Source organism: Canis lupus, chromosome 19, assembly GCF_003254725.2.
Source record: "Canis lupus dingo isolate Sandy chromosome 19, ASM325472v2, whole genome shotgun sequence".
Lineage (NCBI taxonomy): Eukaryota > Metazoa > Chordata > Mammalia > Carnivora > Canidae > Canis > Canis lupus.
The window spans coordinates 2,606,534-2,624,169 of record NC_064261.1 but is presented as its reverse complement, the minus strand read 5'-3'; the positions used below and the strand labels follow the sequence as shown (position 1 = coordinate 2,624,169).

The window sequence follows — 17,636 nt, the reverse complement described above, 5'->3', positions numbered from 1 at the left end:
GGGGCCTCAAAAGGAGGATCAATATATACAGCATGGTTGGAAATCAAGAAATAGTTGGGGAATTAGAAAATTATTCAGGATTTAACACAGTTCTGCTAACTAGGTTACCTCAACACCCCAAACCCCCATACAAAGAGTTCTGTTCTTCCCAATTATAAACACCTCTCCCTCCATCCTTTCTGACATGGGCTTCTGCTTATCTTTGCTGATGTTTACTTAAGGCTATGCTTATTCTTAGTATCTAGTATTTTATAGTTTCTATGTACTGGGTTTTTTTCCCCCTATGTCTTTCATCGCCTCCTCCTGTTCCCTATAACCTTTGTGTAGCACACACTTTCTCATACATTCACACACATATGCATGTCTACGTACATACACGTGCCACATTCAAAATACTCTGAAGAGGGAATCTGACACAGTTAAAGTCCCTAGTGTGATCTCAAGATGTACCCTGGTATCTCTAAACCTCAATTTTCTTAGGCATAAAATAGAGATAATTGAAGGTCCTGCTGTATTGTGTTGTGAGGGTCAAATGAGACAATGAAAGAAAACATTTAAAAAAAGAAAACACAGTAACTCAGTATACAGAACACAGTGAGAATTCAGATGTTAAACAATGCCACATGGCACCCCTGTCCCAACACAGTGGGCTTGGCAGAGGCACGTGCTATGGAACAACACTCCTTATTCTCAAGGAACTACCTACATCAGTCAGAGGTCAGTAAGACTTTTCTGTAAAGGACCAGATAGTAAACATTTTTGTCTTTTGGGCCATACAGTCTCTGCTGCAACTACTCAGCTCTGCTGTGGTGTGGGAACAGTCACAGAGAAGTAACAATGAGCACTGACTAGAGTTCAACAAAATCTTATTGTAAAAGAGCAGATTTGGCTTGGGGGCTGTAGTTTGCTGCCACTGGCCTAGAGTGACTCACGCATTAGAATAAATAAGGCTTGTGAGAATGGCAAGCATTCTGAGACTTCCCTAATATCCCTGTTTCTAACTTAAATGCTTTGTCTCTTCTTTCATACCTGCTGGAGTCAAATTCATTATTTAAGGATTAGCTCAAAATCACCTCTTCTGTAAAGCTTTTGCTGACCTTGGTCCCCAGAAAGATGAGGAAATAAGAAGACAACCGGGTAAAAATGAGTTTATCAAAACCAAGGAGACAAGAGTTGCCAGGTACTCAGCAGATGCTTAATATAAGCCAAATGCATATGTGACTTAAAATGACTTCTTTTCAAAACATCTGTATTAAAATTGAATTCGAATTTAAGTCTCTAAATATTTATTGAACTATTTTTTTCCTGTCAGGTCAGTACTGATTTCTGGCAGTCCAAAAATTAATGCCACAGAGGCTGGAGATCTATATATCAGAGTATTATATTAATGGGTTACATTTTAAAGCCTAAAATCATGCATAATAATAATTAGAGAAACGTTCAAAAAAACTTAAGGGGCGCCTGGAGGGCTCAGTTGGTGGAGCATTCAACTTTTGATCTCAGGATTGTGAGTTAGAGCCCCACGCTGGGCATGGAGCCTACTTAAACAAACAAATGTGGTTTATGTATACAGTAGAATATTATTCAGCCATTAGAAATGACAAACACCCACCATTTGCTTCGACGTGGATGGAACTGGAGGGCATGATGCTGAGTGAAATAAGTCAATCGGAGAAGAACAAACATTATATGGTCTCATTCACTTGGGGAATATAAAAAATAGTGACAGGGAATAAGGGGGAAAGGAGAAAAAAATGAGTGGGAAATATCAGAAAGGGAGACAGAACGTGAGAGACTCCTGACTCTGGGAAACGAACTAGGGGTGGCGGAAGGGGAGGAGGGTGGGGGGTGGGGGTGACTTGGTGACGGGCACTGAGGGGGGCACTTGATGGGATGAGCACTGGGTGTTATGCTATATGTTGGCAAATTGAACACCAATAAAAAATAAATTTATTAAAAAACAAACGACACAACTTAAAAGCATGTCCTCAAAGATCAAAATATCTATATTTGATTTTCTAATTCTAAGTTTGCTTACCGCCTGTTCTCTTTTTGCCAAAGATTACATCAGGATAAATCCTGCCTACTTTCCTTAGATGAGGAAAAAAGAACTTTAGGATTTCAAACGTATCAGACACGGTTTCATTCTTACCCAATGTATTCACTTTCTTCTCAACTAAAAGAGAGAAAAAAAATAGTGTTTCTAAGTTCATGGCCATAGGGATTTTTCTCTCTTTGGCACAATGTTTCACAATGAGATGAACAGGTTTAGTATTCAATATATAATAGAAATACAACTAAATGTGAATTACTAAAATCATACTGCTACAAAATATAGCTCAGATCTTATTCATACTTATTTAAAACATCATAGTTAAGTCTAGCACTAGGAGCTACCTAACCAGAGACTAATAGAACTGTCAGTTCCAAATGAAGTATACTGAAACACAGTATAAATGATCTGCTCTGCTCTTTTGATTAATAGCACACTAAAGTTTGTATCTCTAACAACTTTGTTACGTAGCTCAACATTTAATAACTCCACGTGTACCATTCATTTGAATATACCTCTACAATTTTGAAAAAGAACAAAATTAGAAGACTCACACCCCATTTATTTAATTCATAATACATAACACAACAATCCAGACAGTGTGGTCAGTGTGGTATTACATTTAAAAAAGATACACAGACCAATGGAACAGAACAGAGAATCCATAAATATAGCCACACAGCTACTGTTAATTGATTTTTGGAAAAGGTGCAAAGGCAATTCAATGCAGAAAGGACAGCTTTTTTGAGAAATGGTACTAGAATACTTGGCCACTCACTTGAGAAAGATTGAATCTTGACCTGTACTTCACACCGTTTATAAAAATCAACTCATAAAAAAAAAAAAAAAAAAAAAAAGTGCAGCCGGAGTGGCTCAATGGTTTAGCACCTGTTTTTGGCCCAGGGTGTGATCCTGGAGACCCAGGATCGAGTCCCACATTGGGCTCCCTGCATGGAACCTGCTTCTCCTTCTGCCTGTGTCTCTGACTCTCTCTGTGTCTCTCATGAATAAATAAATAAAATCTTTTTTAAAAAAATCAACTCAAACGTTTCATAGACTCGGGGATCCCTGGATGGCTTAGCGGTTTGGCCCCTGCCTTCGGCCCAGGGCGTGATCCTGGAGTCCCAGGATCAAGTCCCACATCGGGCTCCCTGCATGGAGCCTGCTTCTCCCTCTGCCTGTGTCTGTCTCTCTTTCTCACATCTCTGTGTTTCTCATGAATAAATAAATAAAATCTTAAAAAAAATTAAAAAAAAAAAGAACGTTTCATAGACTCAAATGTAAAACCTAAAACTATAAAATTAAAAACAAACACATAAAATCTTCATGAACCCATGGAACCTAGAGTGCTCTTAAAGATAACACCAAAAACACAATGTATAGAAAGAAAAATTGATAAACTAGACTTCACAATTAAAAATGTTTGCTTTCTGAGGGACACCATAAGGGGAATGAAAAGACTAGCCACAGACTGGGAGAAAACATTTCCAAATCACATATCCATCCAATATGTATTCAAGATATATATACATATATATGAAAATTCTCTTCATACAAAAAACCTGTACATGAATGTTTATAGCAACATGTACTTGTAATTGCCAAAAAAAAATGTCCTTCAATTCGTAAAAGGATAAACTATCCACTGTACACCCATACAATGAAATGTTACTCAGTAATAGAAAGACAACAAAAAAATTGGTCACATAACAACTTCGATGAATCTTTGCTAAGTGAAAGAATCAGTCTCCAAGCTTTACACACCATATGATTCCATCTGTATGGCATCTGGGAAAGGGAAAACTGTAAGAACAGAGAACCGATTGGTGGTTGCAAGGGATTAAGAGTGAGGACTACATGACTACAAAAGGGGCGACAGAGATAGGACTTGCTATGCTAGAGAAACAGGAGCCACTGCAGGATGATGCACAGGACAGTGAGGCTTCGCTTTGGCTACGGTGGAACCAGATAGGGGAGGACAAGTCTGGAGAAAGAGAGAGAAAACAGAGAAGTATGTTAGCAGTGATTCAGATGAAGAATGAAGGCTGCCTGACTAGAGTAGCAGAGACGGTGATGGGAAAACGTGGACAGATTTGTGAGATACACAGATCGAGAATCAACAGGATTCTTATTGGCTGAAATGGAACTATGCAAGAGGAGGGAGGGGGAGTCAGGGTGACCCACAGGGTTCTGGCTGCATCTATGGGATGGGTCACGATGGTGGTGCAATTCATACAGGAAACATAGGAAGACCATTTCCGAGCTACAGAGGAGAGGAAGTTTATTAGTGTTATCTCTTACCTGATGTTTGTATCTCTCACGATAAAAGAACAAGTACTAATTTAGTTATATTTGTTGGGAAGAAGTGTCCTAAAATCAGAAAGTGCAAAATCTAAATTCCCAAACACAAAGCACAAAACCAACAAACAAACCAACACACATAAAAACAAAAGCAACACAAACCTAAGTTTACTGACGTATTTTTTCTCTGTGTCATTTCGTACTTTATTTTACTCAAGGCTTTGATCAGCTCTTGGCGATTTCTTTCAGTCTTGTTTTTTAAAAGTAGCATTTTTTCCTTAAACTCCAAAATATGGTTTCTACAATTAATTAATTGATTACCTGCAAAGAAAACATACGTGTATATATTTATTATGTAGCAAGAGTATCACACAATTTTCTATAATATACAACAAAAAAAGTAAAATCTATGCTTCAATGTAGCTACACATAGAACTATATATGTGCATATACACGTACATGGCTTATATATAAATATAAATGTATGACACACAAAAGAGTCTAGAGAAAGAGTGAGCTGTTAATATCGTACTCTCTGGAAGGCGGCATTATTCTAAATGGTTTTTGCTTTATTACTTTGTGCTTTTTCTATTTTCCAAATTTCCATTTTGTGCACATATAAGATTCCTAATTAGAGGGAAAAAAATCAATGGAACCCCAAAATTCACTTTTAAGAATTGATCTGAAGAAAATAACCAGAAATATATACACAGATTTGGCTCTCGGGATGTCTAACACAGGCAGCATTATTTATCATTGTAAGAAAATCAGAAACAACCTAAATGCTGGATGGTGGAAATAGGCTAAATAAATTACAGGATATCCTTTTTAAAAGTTACAGCGGATCTGGTGTTAAATCATGTATAACTGAAACCCAGTTTCACCACTTCGTGTTTGTGTGACTTTGGACAAGCTATTTAAAATTCATTAGCCTCTGTTCCTTCATGTATAAATGGATATACAGAAATCCTTGCCCGAGTTGGGAAGAAATGATATGATAATGCACGTAAGCCACATGGCAGACCACATAAAAAAAATGCTTTGACAAATGTCTGATAAATATTATTTATCAGTGGGCTACTTTTTATTCATTTAGCAATGAAGATGGTCCTTCTCGGAGAACGAAAGGAAAGATTTCCCCATGAAGGAAATACAGGTACAATAAAGCAGCATTTCAAGCCCTGGCTTCTAGAGACAGTTTCAATGCACGTAGGGCACTGGGTCCCCCCAAGAGGGGATCCCCTGGGCGAGGATCAGGGCAGGAAGTCAGAGGAGGATCTGGAGGCCAGGCTGCCTGAGGAGACCCTGCAGGGAGTGGGGGTCGGGCAGTCCAGGGAAGCAAGGGCAGGGGTTCTATTTGGAGCACTGCTGGGAAAGCAAGGAGGCATTCAAAAACATGGTCACTACACACCTAGAGGCTATGCAGTATTTCAGGGACAACACGGAGAAATTCAGAGGTTAAAAGAGGAACCTGGTTCTGCTGATCTTTTTTTTTATATATATAAATTTATTTTTGTATTGGTGTTAAATTTGCCAACATATAGAATAACACCCAGTGCTCATCCTATCAAGTGCCCCCCTCAGTGACTGTCACCCAGTCACCCCCACCACTTGCCCACCTCCCCTTCCCCCACCCCTAGTTTGTTTTCCAGAGTTAGGAGTCTCTCGTGTTGTCTCCCTTTCTGATATTTCCCACTCATTTTTTCTCCTTTCCCCTTTATTCCCTGTCACTATTTTTTATATTCCCCAAATGAATGAGACCATATAATGTTTGTCCTTCTCCAATTATTTCACTCTCTGCTGATCTTTTTGATAAGCTATGATAAAGAGGTGGAACATGACCCTAGTACACCTGTGTTTCTTAGAGCTTTCTTCTAAAAAAAAAAAAAAAAACCTAAAGACGGTATATTTGAATAAAAGGGATATGGGTGGAGGCATAACTTGAAATAGCCCTCCACAGTCATGAAATTTCTGTGAAGTTTCTTTACAATGTTTGCAGATTTTGTAGCCCCATTCTACAGTACATATTTGTTTCATTTTGGTTTTTGGTTAATTGATTTTCATTTACTTATTTTCTAATTGAGGTACAGTTGATGTAGAACATTAGTTTCAGGGGTGCCACGTAATGCCTTTGATATTTGTCTATACTGCGAAATGATCACCACAATTAGCCTAGCTAAAATGTATTTGATATAAGATAACAGAATCATCTCCTGCCCTCCTCCCAGTTTTTTTCCAGGTGATTTTATATATTTGGAATAGCATCACTGGCTGTCATGGGAAGAAGCATTTCAATTGAGAAACACAGCTCAAGACTATGAGGCGCAACATGTGTTTTAGAAAGATCCTTCTGGTGGCCATATAGAACATTCAGGAAGGCCAAACCAAAGTCAGAGAAACCACCAGTTAGGAACCTGTAGTGATAGTAGTTTCCTGTGACAGATGATAAAAGAATAAAGCAGGGCAGAAAGGATTAGGAAATAGGAGATAATGTGAACAATATCTAAGAGCTTTTATTGGGAAGACTTTGAACTGACTGAGAGAGAGGAGACTAGGATCCCTGCTAGGTTTCTACACGACTAGAGATTTCTTCCGTCTGAACCGGGAAAACAGGAAAAGGAGCAGTGCTGTTGCTTATTAGGCATCTCAATATGTGGCAAACATGTGGCTATAGGACTCTGAAGTTCGAGGGAGAGATAGGGCTGGTGCTACAGATTTGAGAGCAAAAGTGAGATTCACTTATAAAATGGAGCAAGAAAATGTAGGGATAAAAACTGTCCCAGTCTCATCTCCTGCTGTGTCCTTCCTCCCTGCCTTGGCTCACGCCAGCCTTAGCCTCCAGCAGAGGGTTCAGCGTTTGAGATCCAGCAGGGTGCCTAAGTGTCTGGTTCCCAGGGGTCTTGAATCCCTGGCCATGGGCAGACTTGGCCCCTCTGGACAGCGCTGTACACCCACCCATCTTGCTGGTTCCATTCACCTTTCAGATAAGCCAGCTTGGAACAAAACTTGTGTCTTCCCTGAGCTACCTTACTGAAGATAGAAAGCAACTAATAAACTGTAATATCCTAATATTTTTCTGCCAAGCCTCAATGGATCATCCATCCCAAGCTACAACAGAGTAAAGTAAACCTGCTGCTTTACTGCCCTCTAACAAGACGTTCTGGCTCCCCCCCTTGGGTTGGAGGGAGTTCCACTGCTCCGCTCCTCCCTTGGTGGCCTCCCTCCATCTCTAGGGTCTGTCATAACACCCTCCATCTCCAGATATGTGTCACTGACTGTCTCGAATGCAACAATTTCGTATTATATGGAGTGTCCTGCCAATGGGGGCTCCCATTAATGGGGTACACACACAAACAAGTAGATTTGGGTTTTAATGGAGTTGGGCTTGCTGAAACAGGGCAGTGGAGCTTTAGAGAAAGACCCAACTGGCTGGCTAATCATTACAGAGAATTCCATAATTATAAAGGATCCCCGCCCTCTCTCGCAGTGAGTGTTGTGCACCATCCATACACAAGTCCTCAGCTTGTTAGGATACAGCCAGCAGAACCCAAGACTCTGCATCTGTGGTCTTCACTAGTGAGTGGGTGGTGGCACAAGATATATGGTTTCCTCTCTCAATCCACCTCCAGGGAAAGGCCAGACAAGAGTGAAAAGGCACTGCTACATCCAAGCCACAGTGTAATCTATACATATAAATCACTCTGTAAGGAAAAGATGGAGGAACTTGCTACTTTGAACTAATTTCTTCTCAGCAGCCTCGTGAAGGCCTCCTAATTTGGGCCCTAGAATCAGTCCAGCTAAAGCAACAACAGGTTGGTCTCCAGGACCTATCAATGTACCGGTTGGCAATTTGTGTTGGTCATCACCTCCCTCACAGTGCAATACTAGGAATTTTGCATATTCTCTGCAGATGGAAAGACATGGCCATAGCAGAGAGATCACCAACCATTTGTTCTTCATAGACAAGGGGATGTCAAGAATAAAGGCAATTTTTGGTTTGTTCCCGAAATGCTATGAAGGAGTATTCAGAATTTATTTACAATTCCAAGCAAAGCCCGAGTTTTTCTTTGAAAAGGGGTGCTCTTCTCAGGAGCTCTACATCTCCCTAGCCAGAACAGTTGCCTGGCCACTCAATTCATTCCCTCATTCAACAATTATTTATTAAACTTAATACTGCTACATGTTCTGGGGATATGACAATGCACAAAACAGAAGGAACTCCTGGCCCCCTTGGAATGTACCTCCTACTGGATGGAAAAAAATAAATAAATAAATAAATAAATAACTGAATTATACGTTTTAATAGAAGATGGTAAGTACAAGAAAATACAATAGGGAAAAAAGGATACAGAGTGTTGATGGTGCAGGGAGGTTTTAACTGTAAACAGGGCGATCAGAAGAATCGCGAAAAGCGAAAGAAGGAATGCTGCAGGTAACCTGATGTAGAGAAAAGAGCACGTGCAAAAGCCCGGAGACAGGAGCGTGCCCATTATCTCCAGAAACAGCATGGAGACCAGTGTAGCTGAAGCAAAATGAGTGACAGGAGGAGTAGTAGGTGATGAAATTACAAAGCCCCCTTTGTAAGGACTTGAGCTTTTACTTTAAGCAAAGTGGGGAGCCAGTGAAGTCCATAAGCGCAGTCACATAATCCGACTTATCAGAACAGGATCTTTCTATCTGCTGTGTGAAAAACAGAGTTGGGGAAACTAAGTCGGGGATCAGGAAGCAGATGTCTGTGGCTTAGAAAAGATTGTTGGTGGCATAAGTGGTGAGGCATCGTTTAATTCTGGATATAGTTTGAAGATAAAGAGGATAGGATTTGCTGACAATGAATGTAGGCAAAAGAGACAATGTGAGCAACTAGAAGAAAGGAATAACCATTTACTAAGGTGGAGAAGATGAAGGAAACAAGTTTTGGTGTGAATGTTAGAAGTAGAGTTTGAGACATATTAAATTTGAGATGCTTAACACACATCTCAGTAGGCAGGCAGCCCCATGTGTGAGTCCGGCAGGAGGATGGGCCTGGCCTGGCCATAGACATTCGGAGAGACCTGTCTGTGTTTAGATGCAGATCACTAGCAGAATGAGGATGAGTAGAGGAGAGACCAGGCCCAAGGGCTAAATCCTGGGGCACCCCATGTTCTAAGTTGAACAAGTGAGAGGAAGTCAGTAACAAAGCTAAGACGAATTAGCCGGTGAGGCAGGAGGAAACTCAGACCCGTGTGTCAAGTCCTGGAAACCAAGTGAGAAAAATGGATCCAGGAGATGAAAGGCATCAACTCTCAAGGGCTGTTGAAGAGGACAAGGAGGATGAGGGCAGGGTGTGGACGTGAGATGGCAACATGCAGTCCCCGGTGGCCTTGATGACAGTGGGTCCGTGGAGCAGTGAAGTGAAAGCCTAGCTGGAGAGGGTTCAGGAGAAAGCTGGAGGACAGGGCTTAGAGACAGGACATGGGTACACCTTTTTTTTTTTTTTTTTCTTTTTTTAAGAGGCAGAGAGAGAATTCCAAGCAGGCTCCACATCCAGCACAGAGCTGGATGCTTGTTTCAATCTCATGACCCCGAGACCATGACCTGAGCTGAAACCAAGAGTCAGATGCTTAACTGACTGAGTCACCTAGGGTTCCAAGTGATTTTTAAACTGAATTGTGCTTTAATCAAAAGAACTGCAATGATCCCAGATAAATCTCGGAGATTTATAAAATAGCTAACTATTTGAAGATGTGGACAAACTTTAGAAGCAGACACAGCTTAACCAGTATAGCCAGCCCTATGTTATTGGGGCTCCTAGGGTAATATTCTCCTGCAAATTGAATCCTGTATTTGAAGCTGATAAATCACGGCTGATGTAACACATCTAAGTTTCCACAGTGTTAAGTCAGTTCCTGAGGGATCAATTTGGTAACATGAAAAGAGTTTTCTCTAGAGGAAGTAGTATTTGCAGAAACAACCATGCAAAAAACTTAAAGGATATATTCCCTAGTCTTAGATCTGCTTTTTATATATTTTTACTTAATGATTCTATTCAATAATATTCTATTTAAGATATTTACATCACTTGCATATTCACTCAGGTATTTCATGAGGGTGAAATGTTATAAAACTATGTTGCAAAGATTTGAAATAAACAATAATTTGTTGTTTTGAGTTAACTGTGGTGAAATTGTGAAAACAAATACCAGTCCATGTGTGTGATGGGCCAATGTAACTTCTGCCCATAAGAAAGGGGTCAAGTGAGGTCCTAAGTGTCGCTTTACTTCTCACAGCAAGAGTCCAAGGCACTACTATCCAGCAGAAATAAAATGTAAGGCACATTCGTAATTTTAAATTTTCTAGTAGCCACATTTCAAAAAGGTAAAAAAGGCAAAGTAATTGTAAAGAATGTATTTAATGTAATTCAATATATCTGAAATGGCTTAACATGTAACCAACATAGAAAATAACTAAGGGAATAGTTTACATTATTTTTGTACTATGTCTGCTAAGTCTTGTGTATATTTTATACATCTTAATTCACATGCTCAATTTTAATAGTAACAGTGAAATGCAGTCTTACCAAAACAATAAAATTTTGCTTAGTGGAGAAATATTTTGCACTGCTTCAGTCTTTAAATCAGTCAAAATAAAAGAAAATTTAAAATTCATTTTCTCTGTTGTACTAAGTATATTTCAGCACTGGACAGTCACCTAGATAGGGGACAGCAGGTTCTTGGCACCAGCTGAGTCCGTCAGAAATGTAGCATCTCTTGGGATGCCTGAGTGGCTTAATCTGTTAAGTGTCGACTCTTGATTTCAACTCAGGTCATCATGATCGAGGGTTGAGATCCAGCCCCTTGTTGGGTTCCACACTGAGCATAGCGCCTGCTTGAGATTCTCTCTCTCCCCCCCTCTGCTCCTCCCCCCACTTGCTTGCTTGGTTGCCCATGTGCTTTATCTCTTTCTCTCCCTCAAAAAAAAAGGGGGGGGGAGGGGAGAAGGACAGAAATACAGTATCTCAGGCCTTACCCCAGACCTACTCTAATAAGATTCACAGGTGATTGGTATACATGTTAAGCACTGTTATAGATCTCTTTAATTGTTTTATCTCTCTCGTCATTGGCTTTACCCTAGTTCAGGTCATTACTGCCTCTAGCTGCACTATTATAACTGCCTCTTAATTAGTCTCTCACCTCCAACCCACAATTAATCTTCTGGAAACACTGCTCAAAGATTTTTTTTTTTATTTTTTATTTTTTTGCTCAAAGACTTTAAATGGTTCCCTGAATGCTCACTGAATTAAGTCCAAACTCCTTGCCTTAGTATACAAGATCCTGTCCGACATGGCCATGACCAGACTCTTCCACCCTATTTTATTCACTAAGCCTCTCCAGCAATGAGAAGCATCCCAGGGTGCTTTCTGCTATTTGAAACTTAGCGTGTGTTATTCCCTGAGCTACGTGACAGGTAAACAAACACGGATAAAGTCAGGTTCCTGCTCTAAGTTACCTGACGACAGATGGAGAAAGGAGCATGTATTTAAACAACCAATTAATGTAATTGTGAAAATGGAGTTATCCTCAAGTGCCACAGGCAAAGAGAGGCAGAGATGCTTAACTAGTAAGGACTGAGGAGTGACGGAGGGGTGGGGAAGGGAGGAAACGTTTCAGAGAAGAGGGAATATTTGAGAACTTGAAGAGTGTACAGAATGTTGCCATATAGCGAAGGGCATTTCAAACTAAGACAATAACATAAATGTGTAAGTTTGAAATGCTTTGGTGTACTCAGGGGAAAGCAAGTATTTACTGGGGGGTGGGGGGGGGTGTAAAAAGAAAGAGGAATGAACGGCATGAAGTATTGGCAGACCACTTCAAATTTATTCTTCATTTATTTGTACCCATTTGTTCCAAAGAACCACTATTTGGGGAGGTGATTGATGAAGCTAACAAGGTGAAATATATTTTGGATTTCTCCACTCCACGCATGCTCTGCAATAATCAAATCACACTACGAACCATGCCCTCTGAACGCCCTTTGAGTGGTCCCTCATTAGGTTTTATGATGAAATATTTCAGACATCGCAAAGCATATATAAGCTAGTTTGAAAGACGATAACAAGTACGAACATCCATGTACCCACTACTACCTTAGTCTTAAATATTCCATCTATTTCCTTCCAAGATCATGTTCCCCTTCCTCCTCACTCTCAGGTAAGCAGAAGTCTGAATTTTGTATTAATCATCCATTGCTTTTCTCTCAAGTTTTACCACTTGTGCAAGCTGACTCACATTTGTTTCTAGCTATTAATAAATAAAGTAATACTTGTATGTATTCTTCTGTACTTGCTTCTTTTGCTTAACTTACATTTTGGCAACCCTTCCATACGGGTAAGTCAACTCTAGGCCATTCATTTCCACTCCTGTTAATTGTTCCACTGAACAACACATTTAGCTCTTCTACTGTTTTGATGAACAACTATAAAAGTGCTACCAAGAATCTTCCAGGTCAATACGTTCAAGAGTTTGCCTTGGATATATCTGGTGATAGGGATGTTATTTTAAATAGTGAACAATCTACATGGCATGGGGTATTGATCGGTGACAAGAGGAACTGGCCATGAACCACCGGGTAAGGCTGCATACCCGTTTCAGTCTTGACTTGCAGGAGAATTGCTAGGACACAGGAAATGCACATCACATAATGAAAATGATTGAGCATCTACTCCCCACTGGCAAGAGGAGTGTGTGCAAATTCCTGCACTTCCATATCCTTACCAAATGTCTTATCTCTTAAATTAAAAAAATCTGAATGGTATGAGATGCTATTTGCATTTCTTTGATTGCTAATAAAGTTCCTCCCTGTTTACTCAGCATTTATGTTGCACTTGGCCTTGGAGTCTATTTTGCTGATATTAATATAGCCCTACCAACTTCCTTTTTGGTTCAGGTTGCTGGTATATACTTCTTCATCCATCTTCGAACATTTCTCTATCTTTATTTTTTTTTAAGATTTTATTTATTTATTCATGAGAGACATGGAAAGAGAGAGAGGCAGAGACACAGGCAGAGGGAGAAGCAGGCTCCATGCAGGAAGCCCAACACGGGACCCGATCCCGGGTCTGCAGGATCACCCTGCCCATTTCTCTATCTTTAAAATTTAAATGTATCTCTTGTAAATATCATCAAGTTTGGTTTTGTTTTTATATCCAGCCAAAATTCTTCTTTTTGAAGCATTAACTATAATGAGTGATATTGTTATGCATTATTTTACTATCATTTTAATAGATTAGAGATTTCAGTGTGAACCTTGACTTATTACAGTCTAATACAAATTCTCACATTCTCACTTTTCAACAGTGCTACAAGTTTAGTACCATTTAACTACATTTACCCCTCTTTTATTTTATCTTATAATTGTTATACGTTGTTGTTGTAGATATGTTTTTTGTTATATTTTTTATTTTTTTAATTTTTTTGTAGCTATGTTTTAAATTCCACAAGACATTTCCATTATTGTCTAGAATGGCTCACACTTGCATCCTGGACTCTGCTGACTCAGAGCTACACCTGCTATTGAAAGAATAATAGTTCATGATAATAGAATATATATAACTTCTTTATCCATTCATCCATTGAAGAACTCTTAGGTTGCTTCTGTAGCTTGGCTATCACAAATAATGCTGCAATAAACATGGGAGTACAGATACCTTTTCAAGCTAGTGTTTTCATTTTCTTATATAAATGCCCAAAAATGGAATTGCTGGGTTAGATGAGCAGTAGCATCTTTAATTTTTTGAGGAATCTCCATGCTGTTTTCCAGTGGCTGCACCAATTTACATGCCCACCAAGTGTGAAGGATTTTTTTCTCCACATCCTCACCAACACTCCCTTATTTCTTCTCTTTTTAAAAATAGCCATTCTAGGGCAGCCTGGGTGGCTCAGCGGTTTGGCGCCGCCTGCAGCCTGGGGTGTGATCCTGGAGACCCGGGATGGGGTCCCACGTCGGGCTTCCTGAGTGGAGCCTGCTTCTCCCTCTGTGTCTCTGCGCTTCTCTCTCTCTGTGTCTCTATGAATGAATAAATAAAATCTTAAAAAAAAAAATAGCCATTCTAGGGCAGCCCGGGTGGCTCAGCAGTTTAGTGCCGCCATCAGCCCAGGGCCTGATCCTGGAGACCCAGGATCAAGTCCCACGTTGGGCTCCCTGCATGGGGCCTGCTTCTCCCTCTGCCTGTGTCTCTGCCTCTCTCTCTCTGTGTTTCTCATGAATAAATAAATAAAATCTTTTTAAAAAAATGAAATAAAAATAGCCATTCTAAGAGGTAATGAGGTGATATCTCCTTGGGTTTTGATTTGTGGTTCCCTGATGATTAGTGGTGTTGACCATGTTTCCATGTATATGGCTTCCTATTACTCAGAATAAAAGTCATAGTTCTCACTATGGTCTCCATAATCTTACCGTCTACACTTCTTGCTCACGTTAGAGCCTTAGCTGTTTCTCAGACATATCAAGCTGATCACACTATAGGCCCTTTGCACCTGCTTTTCTCATTGCCTGGAAAACTCTTCCCCCACATATCCACACAACAGTCTCCCCTACTTCATTCACTCAGGAATAAGCATTAATATGACTTTCCTTAACCACCCTATCTAAAACAGCACTTTCTCTCCCCTGTCAATATCTGACATCATAGAGCAGTATCATTCCTGTTTGTTGTTTTCTTCCCTTAATGAGAATATAAACTCCTTGAAAGTGGGGGCTTAAAAATATTTTGTACAAAAAAAAATATTTTGTTGCCTAGTTCCTACAACATGAGGAAGTATTTGTTGAATTCATTAATTCACTCATTTATTCAACCATTCATCAAATACTTAACATACCTATTATACACCAGGCATTTTTCCTGATGCTGGGTACACAGCAGTGAACAAAACAGGTAAAGACAGAAAAAAAAATTCTTCTCTTCATGGAGTTTACATATTTATTGAGCAAATTAATGAATTGTTAATACTATGAGCATAGAGAAACAAACAAAAGGTTATATGCACATAAAAACTTAAAAGGGGAAAGAATAAAGCACTAGGTTGTGACCAACTTTTTTTTTTATATATATAAGTAGACTCCATGCCCAGCATAGAGCCCAGTGTGTGGCTTGAACCCACTACCCTGAAATCAAACCCGACCTGAGATCAAGAGCTGGACATTTAACCAACAGAGCCACCCAGGCACTCCCTGGCTATCTTTATAATGAATATTCCCAAGTTTCATCGATAAGAATTACAACTGTGGATTAAATTTTAAAAACCATTGGGATTATCTTTGGTGTCTTATAAAAATTGCTGCTTCCAAAAAAAAAAAAAAAAAATTGCTGCTTCCAAAACTAAATAAAGTCTGTTTTCTTTTGTTGACATAAGAACATCTCAGGATTGGTTTTGTACTAGGACTGATTTTGTAACTGTTTTAGAGCTAGGTTACACAGAAACATAAACATAAAACACGAGAAACCTGTTTCATCTGCTCTTCTAAGAGTGGTGCATTTTCAAAAATAGTAGCTCATATTCTGAATCTTAACATATGAATGATGGGAATAGAAGTGCCTTGAGGGACTAAACTTCTTTCTCTGGGTCATAATACAAAGTTCACAGTTTATAACATGTAACAAATATTAGCTATATTAAAATGCCTTCTAAGGTTACCAATGGAAACTGCCTTCCAAAATTACTCTAAGAGGGAGTTTATACTTTACTTTCTAATTACAAGTAACGATTTATTTTTTGTTATAAAAGTGCTAATTGTTCACGGTCCTAAAATACATAAAAACGCATTGGGATAATGTTCCTTATGGAAAACGAAGAAGAGGAAAAGTGTATTAAATGATCAGATATCAATAGTACAAATCAGATAAGTCAATATGCATTCCCAAACCTTTGAAACAAACGGAGTAGAATGTCGATATTATGTATGCAAGACAAAATTTAGTATTAATTAAGAGGACGAAAGCCACTTCCAAACTTGATCCTTGACACTACCACCAAGGTTGCTTTGTTGAACCCTGGGTCATATATGTGTTTAATTAGAATGAAAATGTGGCCTAAAACAGCCTAGTGGCAATCTCAAAAGGCCGTGGCTTAATAGACTTATGGGATTCCTGAGCTCAAATTCAAAATCCAAGTACTTGGACCCTAAAACGTTACAGCTGAGGTTGGGAAAGTAGAGCTGGAAGCAAAAAAAAAAAAAAAAAAAGGAAATCTAGTTAAATTTGAATTTGAGAGACAACACATGTTGTAATATAAATACATCTTTGTGCCACCTTTACCCTAAAAGCTTACTCACGGTTTCTCTAAAGTTCAAACGTCCCCGGCAAGCTCTACTTTTCTCTGCTAAACCGGGAACCCTCAGAACACAGGGAAGTCAGGCCTGGGGTGCTCCAGGGGAGCGGGTCGCGGCCCCACGCGCTGCGCCAACGCGCCCCCAGCTCGGCCGTGCGGGCCGCGCCCAAGCCACGCGGGGGCCACGCGGGGGCCAGGCGGGGCCCTGCCACGGCTCGGTACGCCCGTGGGGCACGGAGGGGGCCCGGCCTCGCCAGCCGAGCTCGGGCCGGACCGTCACGTGGCTGCAAACGACGGCAGGCGACGGCCCGGCACGCGCTCCGGGGGCCCCGCGCGGCACAGCCCCGGGGTGGGGGGGGCGAGCTCCTGGGGCGCCCGTTACGGCCCAACCGCCCGCCGGGCCACGGCGTGGGCGCTGCCTCTGGCCCCTCCACGAGCGCGGGCGACGGCGCCGGCCCCCGCCCCTGCGCCCCTGCCCGGAGCCCCGGGAGGCGGCCGGGGGAAGGGGGGGGCGTCCCGCGGCTTACTGGTCTGGGTCAGCCTGGAGATGCAGAAGCAGGAGAAGCTGAAGAGCATGACGGCGGCCAGCGCGACCAGCACGTTCCCGCGCTTGGGCCTCATGCAGTCGCCTGCTGCGCGCAGCCCCCAGCGCCGCGACCCCACGCGACCCCCAGCGCCCCCAGCAGGCAGCCCGCCACCAGCGCGCGCCGCGCCTGCGCCCCCGCGCCCCCGCGCCCCCGCACGCGCGCCCCGACCCCTGTGCCCCTACACGCGCCCCCGCACCCCGCCCCCTGCGCCCCCGCACGCGCGCCCCGACCCCTGTGCCCCTACACGCGCCCCCCGCACCCCGCCCCCTGCGCCCCTGCACGCGCGCCCCGGACCGCGTCCCCCGCGGCCCCGCACGCGCGCCCCGGACCCGCCCCCTGCGCCCCGACCCCGCCCCCTGCGCCCCTGCACGCGCGCCCCGGAGCCCGAACCCT

General features: G+C 41.6%; 1 protein-coding gene across 7 annotated transcripts in view; it reads right to left on the bottom strand.

Annotated features, from left to right (window-relative positions):
* Positions 1-17,320, bottom strand: part of MGAT4D (MGAT4 family member D) — a 52,619-nt gene extending 35,299 nt beyond the window's left edge. For 3 of the 7 annotated variants that reach the window (XM_025462302.3, XM_025462301.3, XM_049097316.1), the window contains exons 1-3: positions 17,184-17,320; positions 4,517-4,675; positions 2,039-2,176 (exon numbers count right to left, since the gene is read on the bottom strand). In XM_025462302.3, the coding sequence (XP_025318087.1) occupies positions 2,039-2,176; positions 4,517-4,675; positions 17,184-17,277 (391 nt within the window). In that variant the 5' untranslated portion in view covers positions 17,278-17,320. Of the gene's footprint in view, positions 1-2,038; positions 2,177-4,516; positions 4,676-16,656; positions 16,850-17,183 lie in introns of those variants that run through there. The other 4 variants (XM_025462303.3, XM_025462305.3, XM_025462304.3 and 1 more) reach the window with 4 other exon arrangements.
* Between the last annotated feature and the right edge of the window lie 316 nt (positions 17,321-17,636).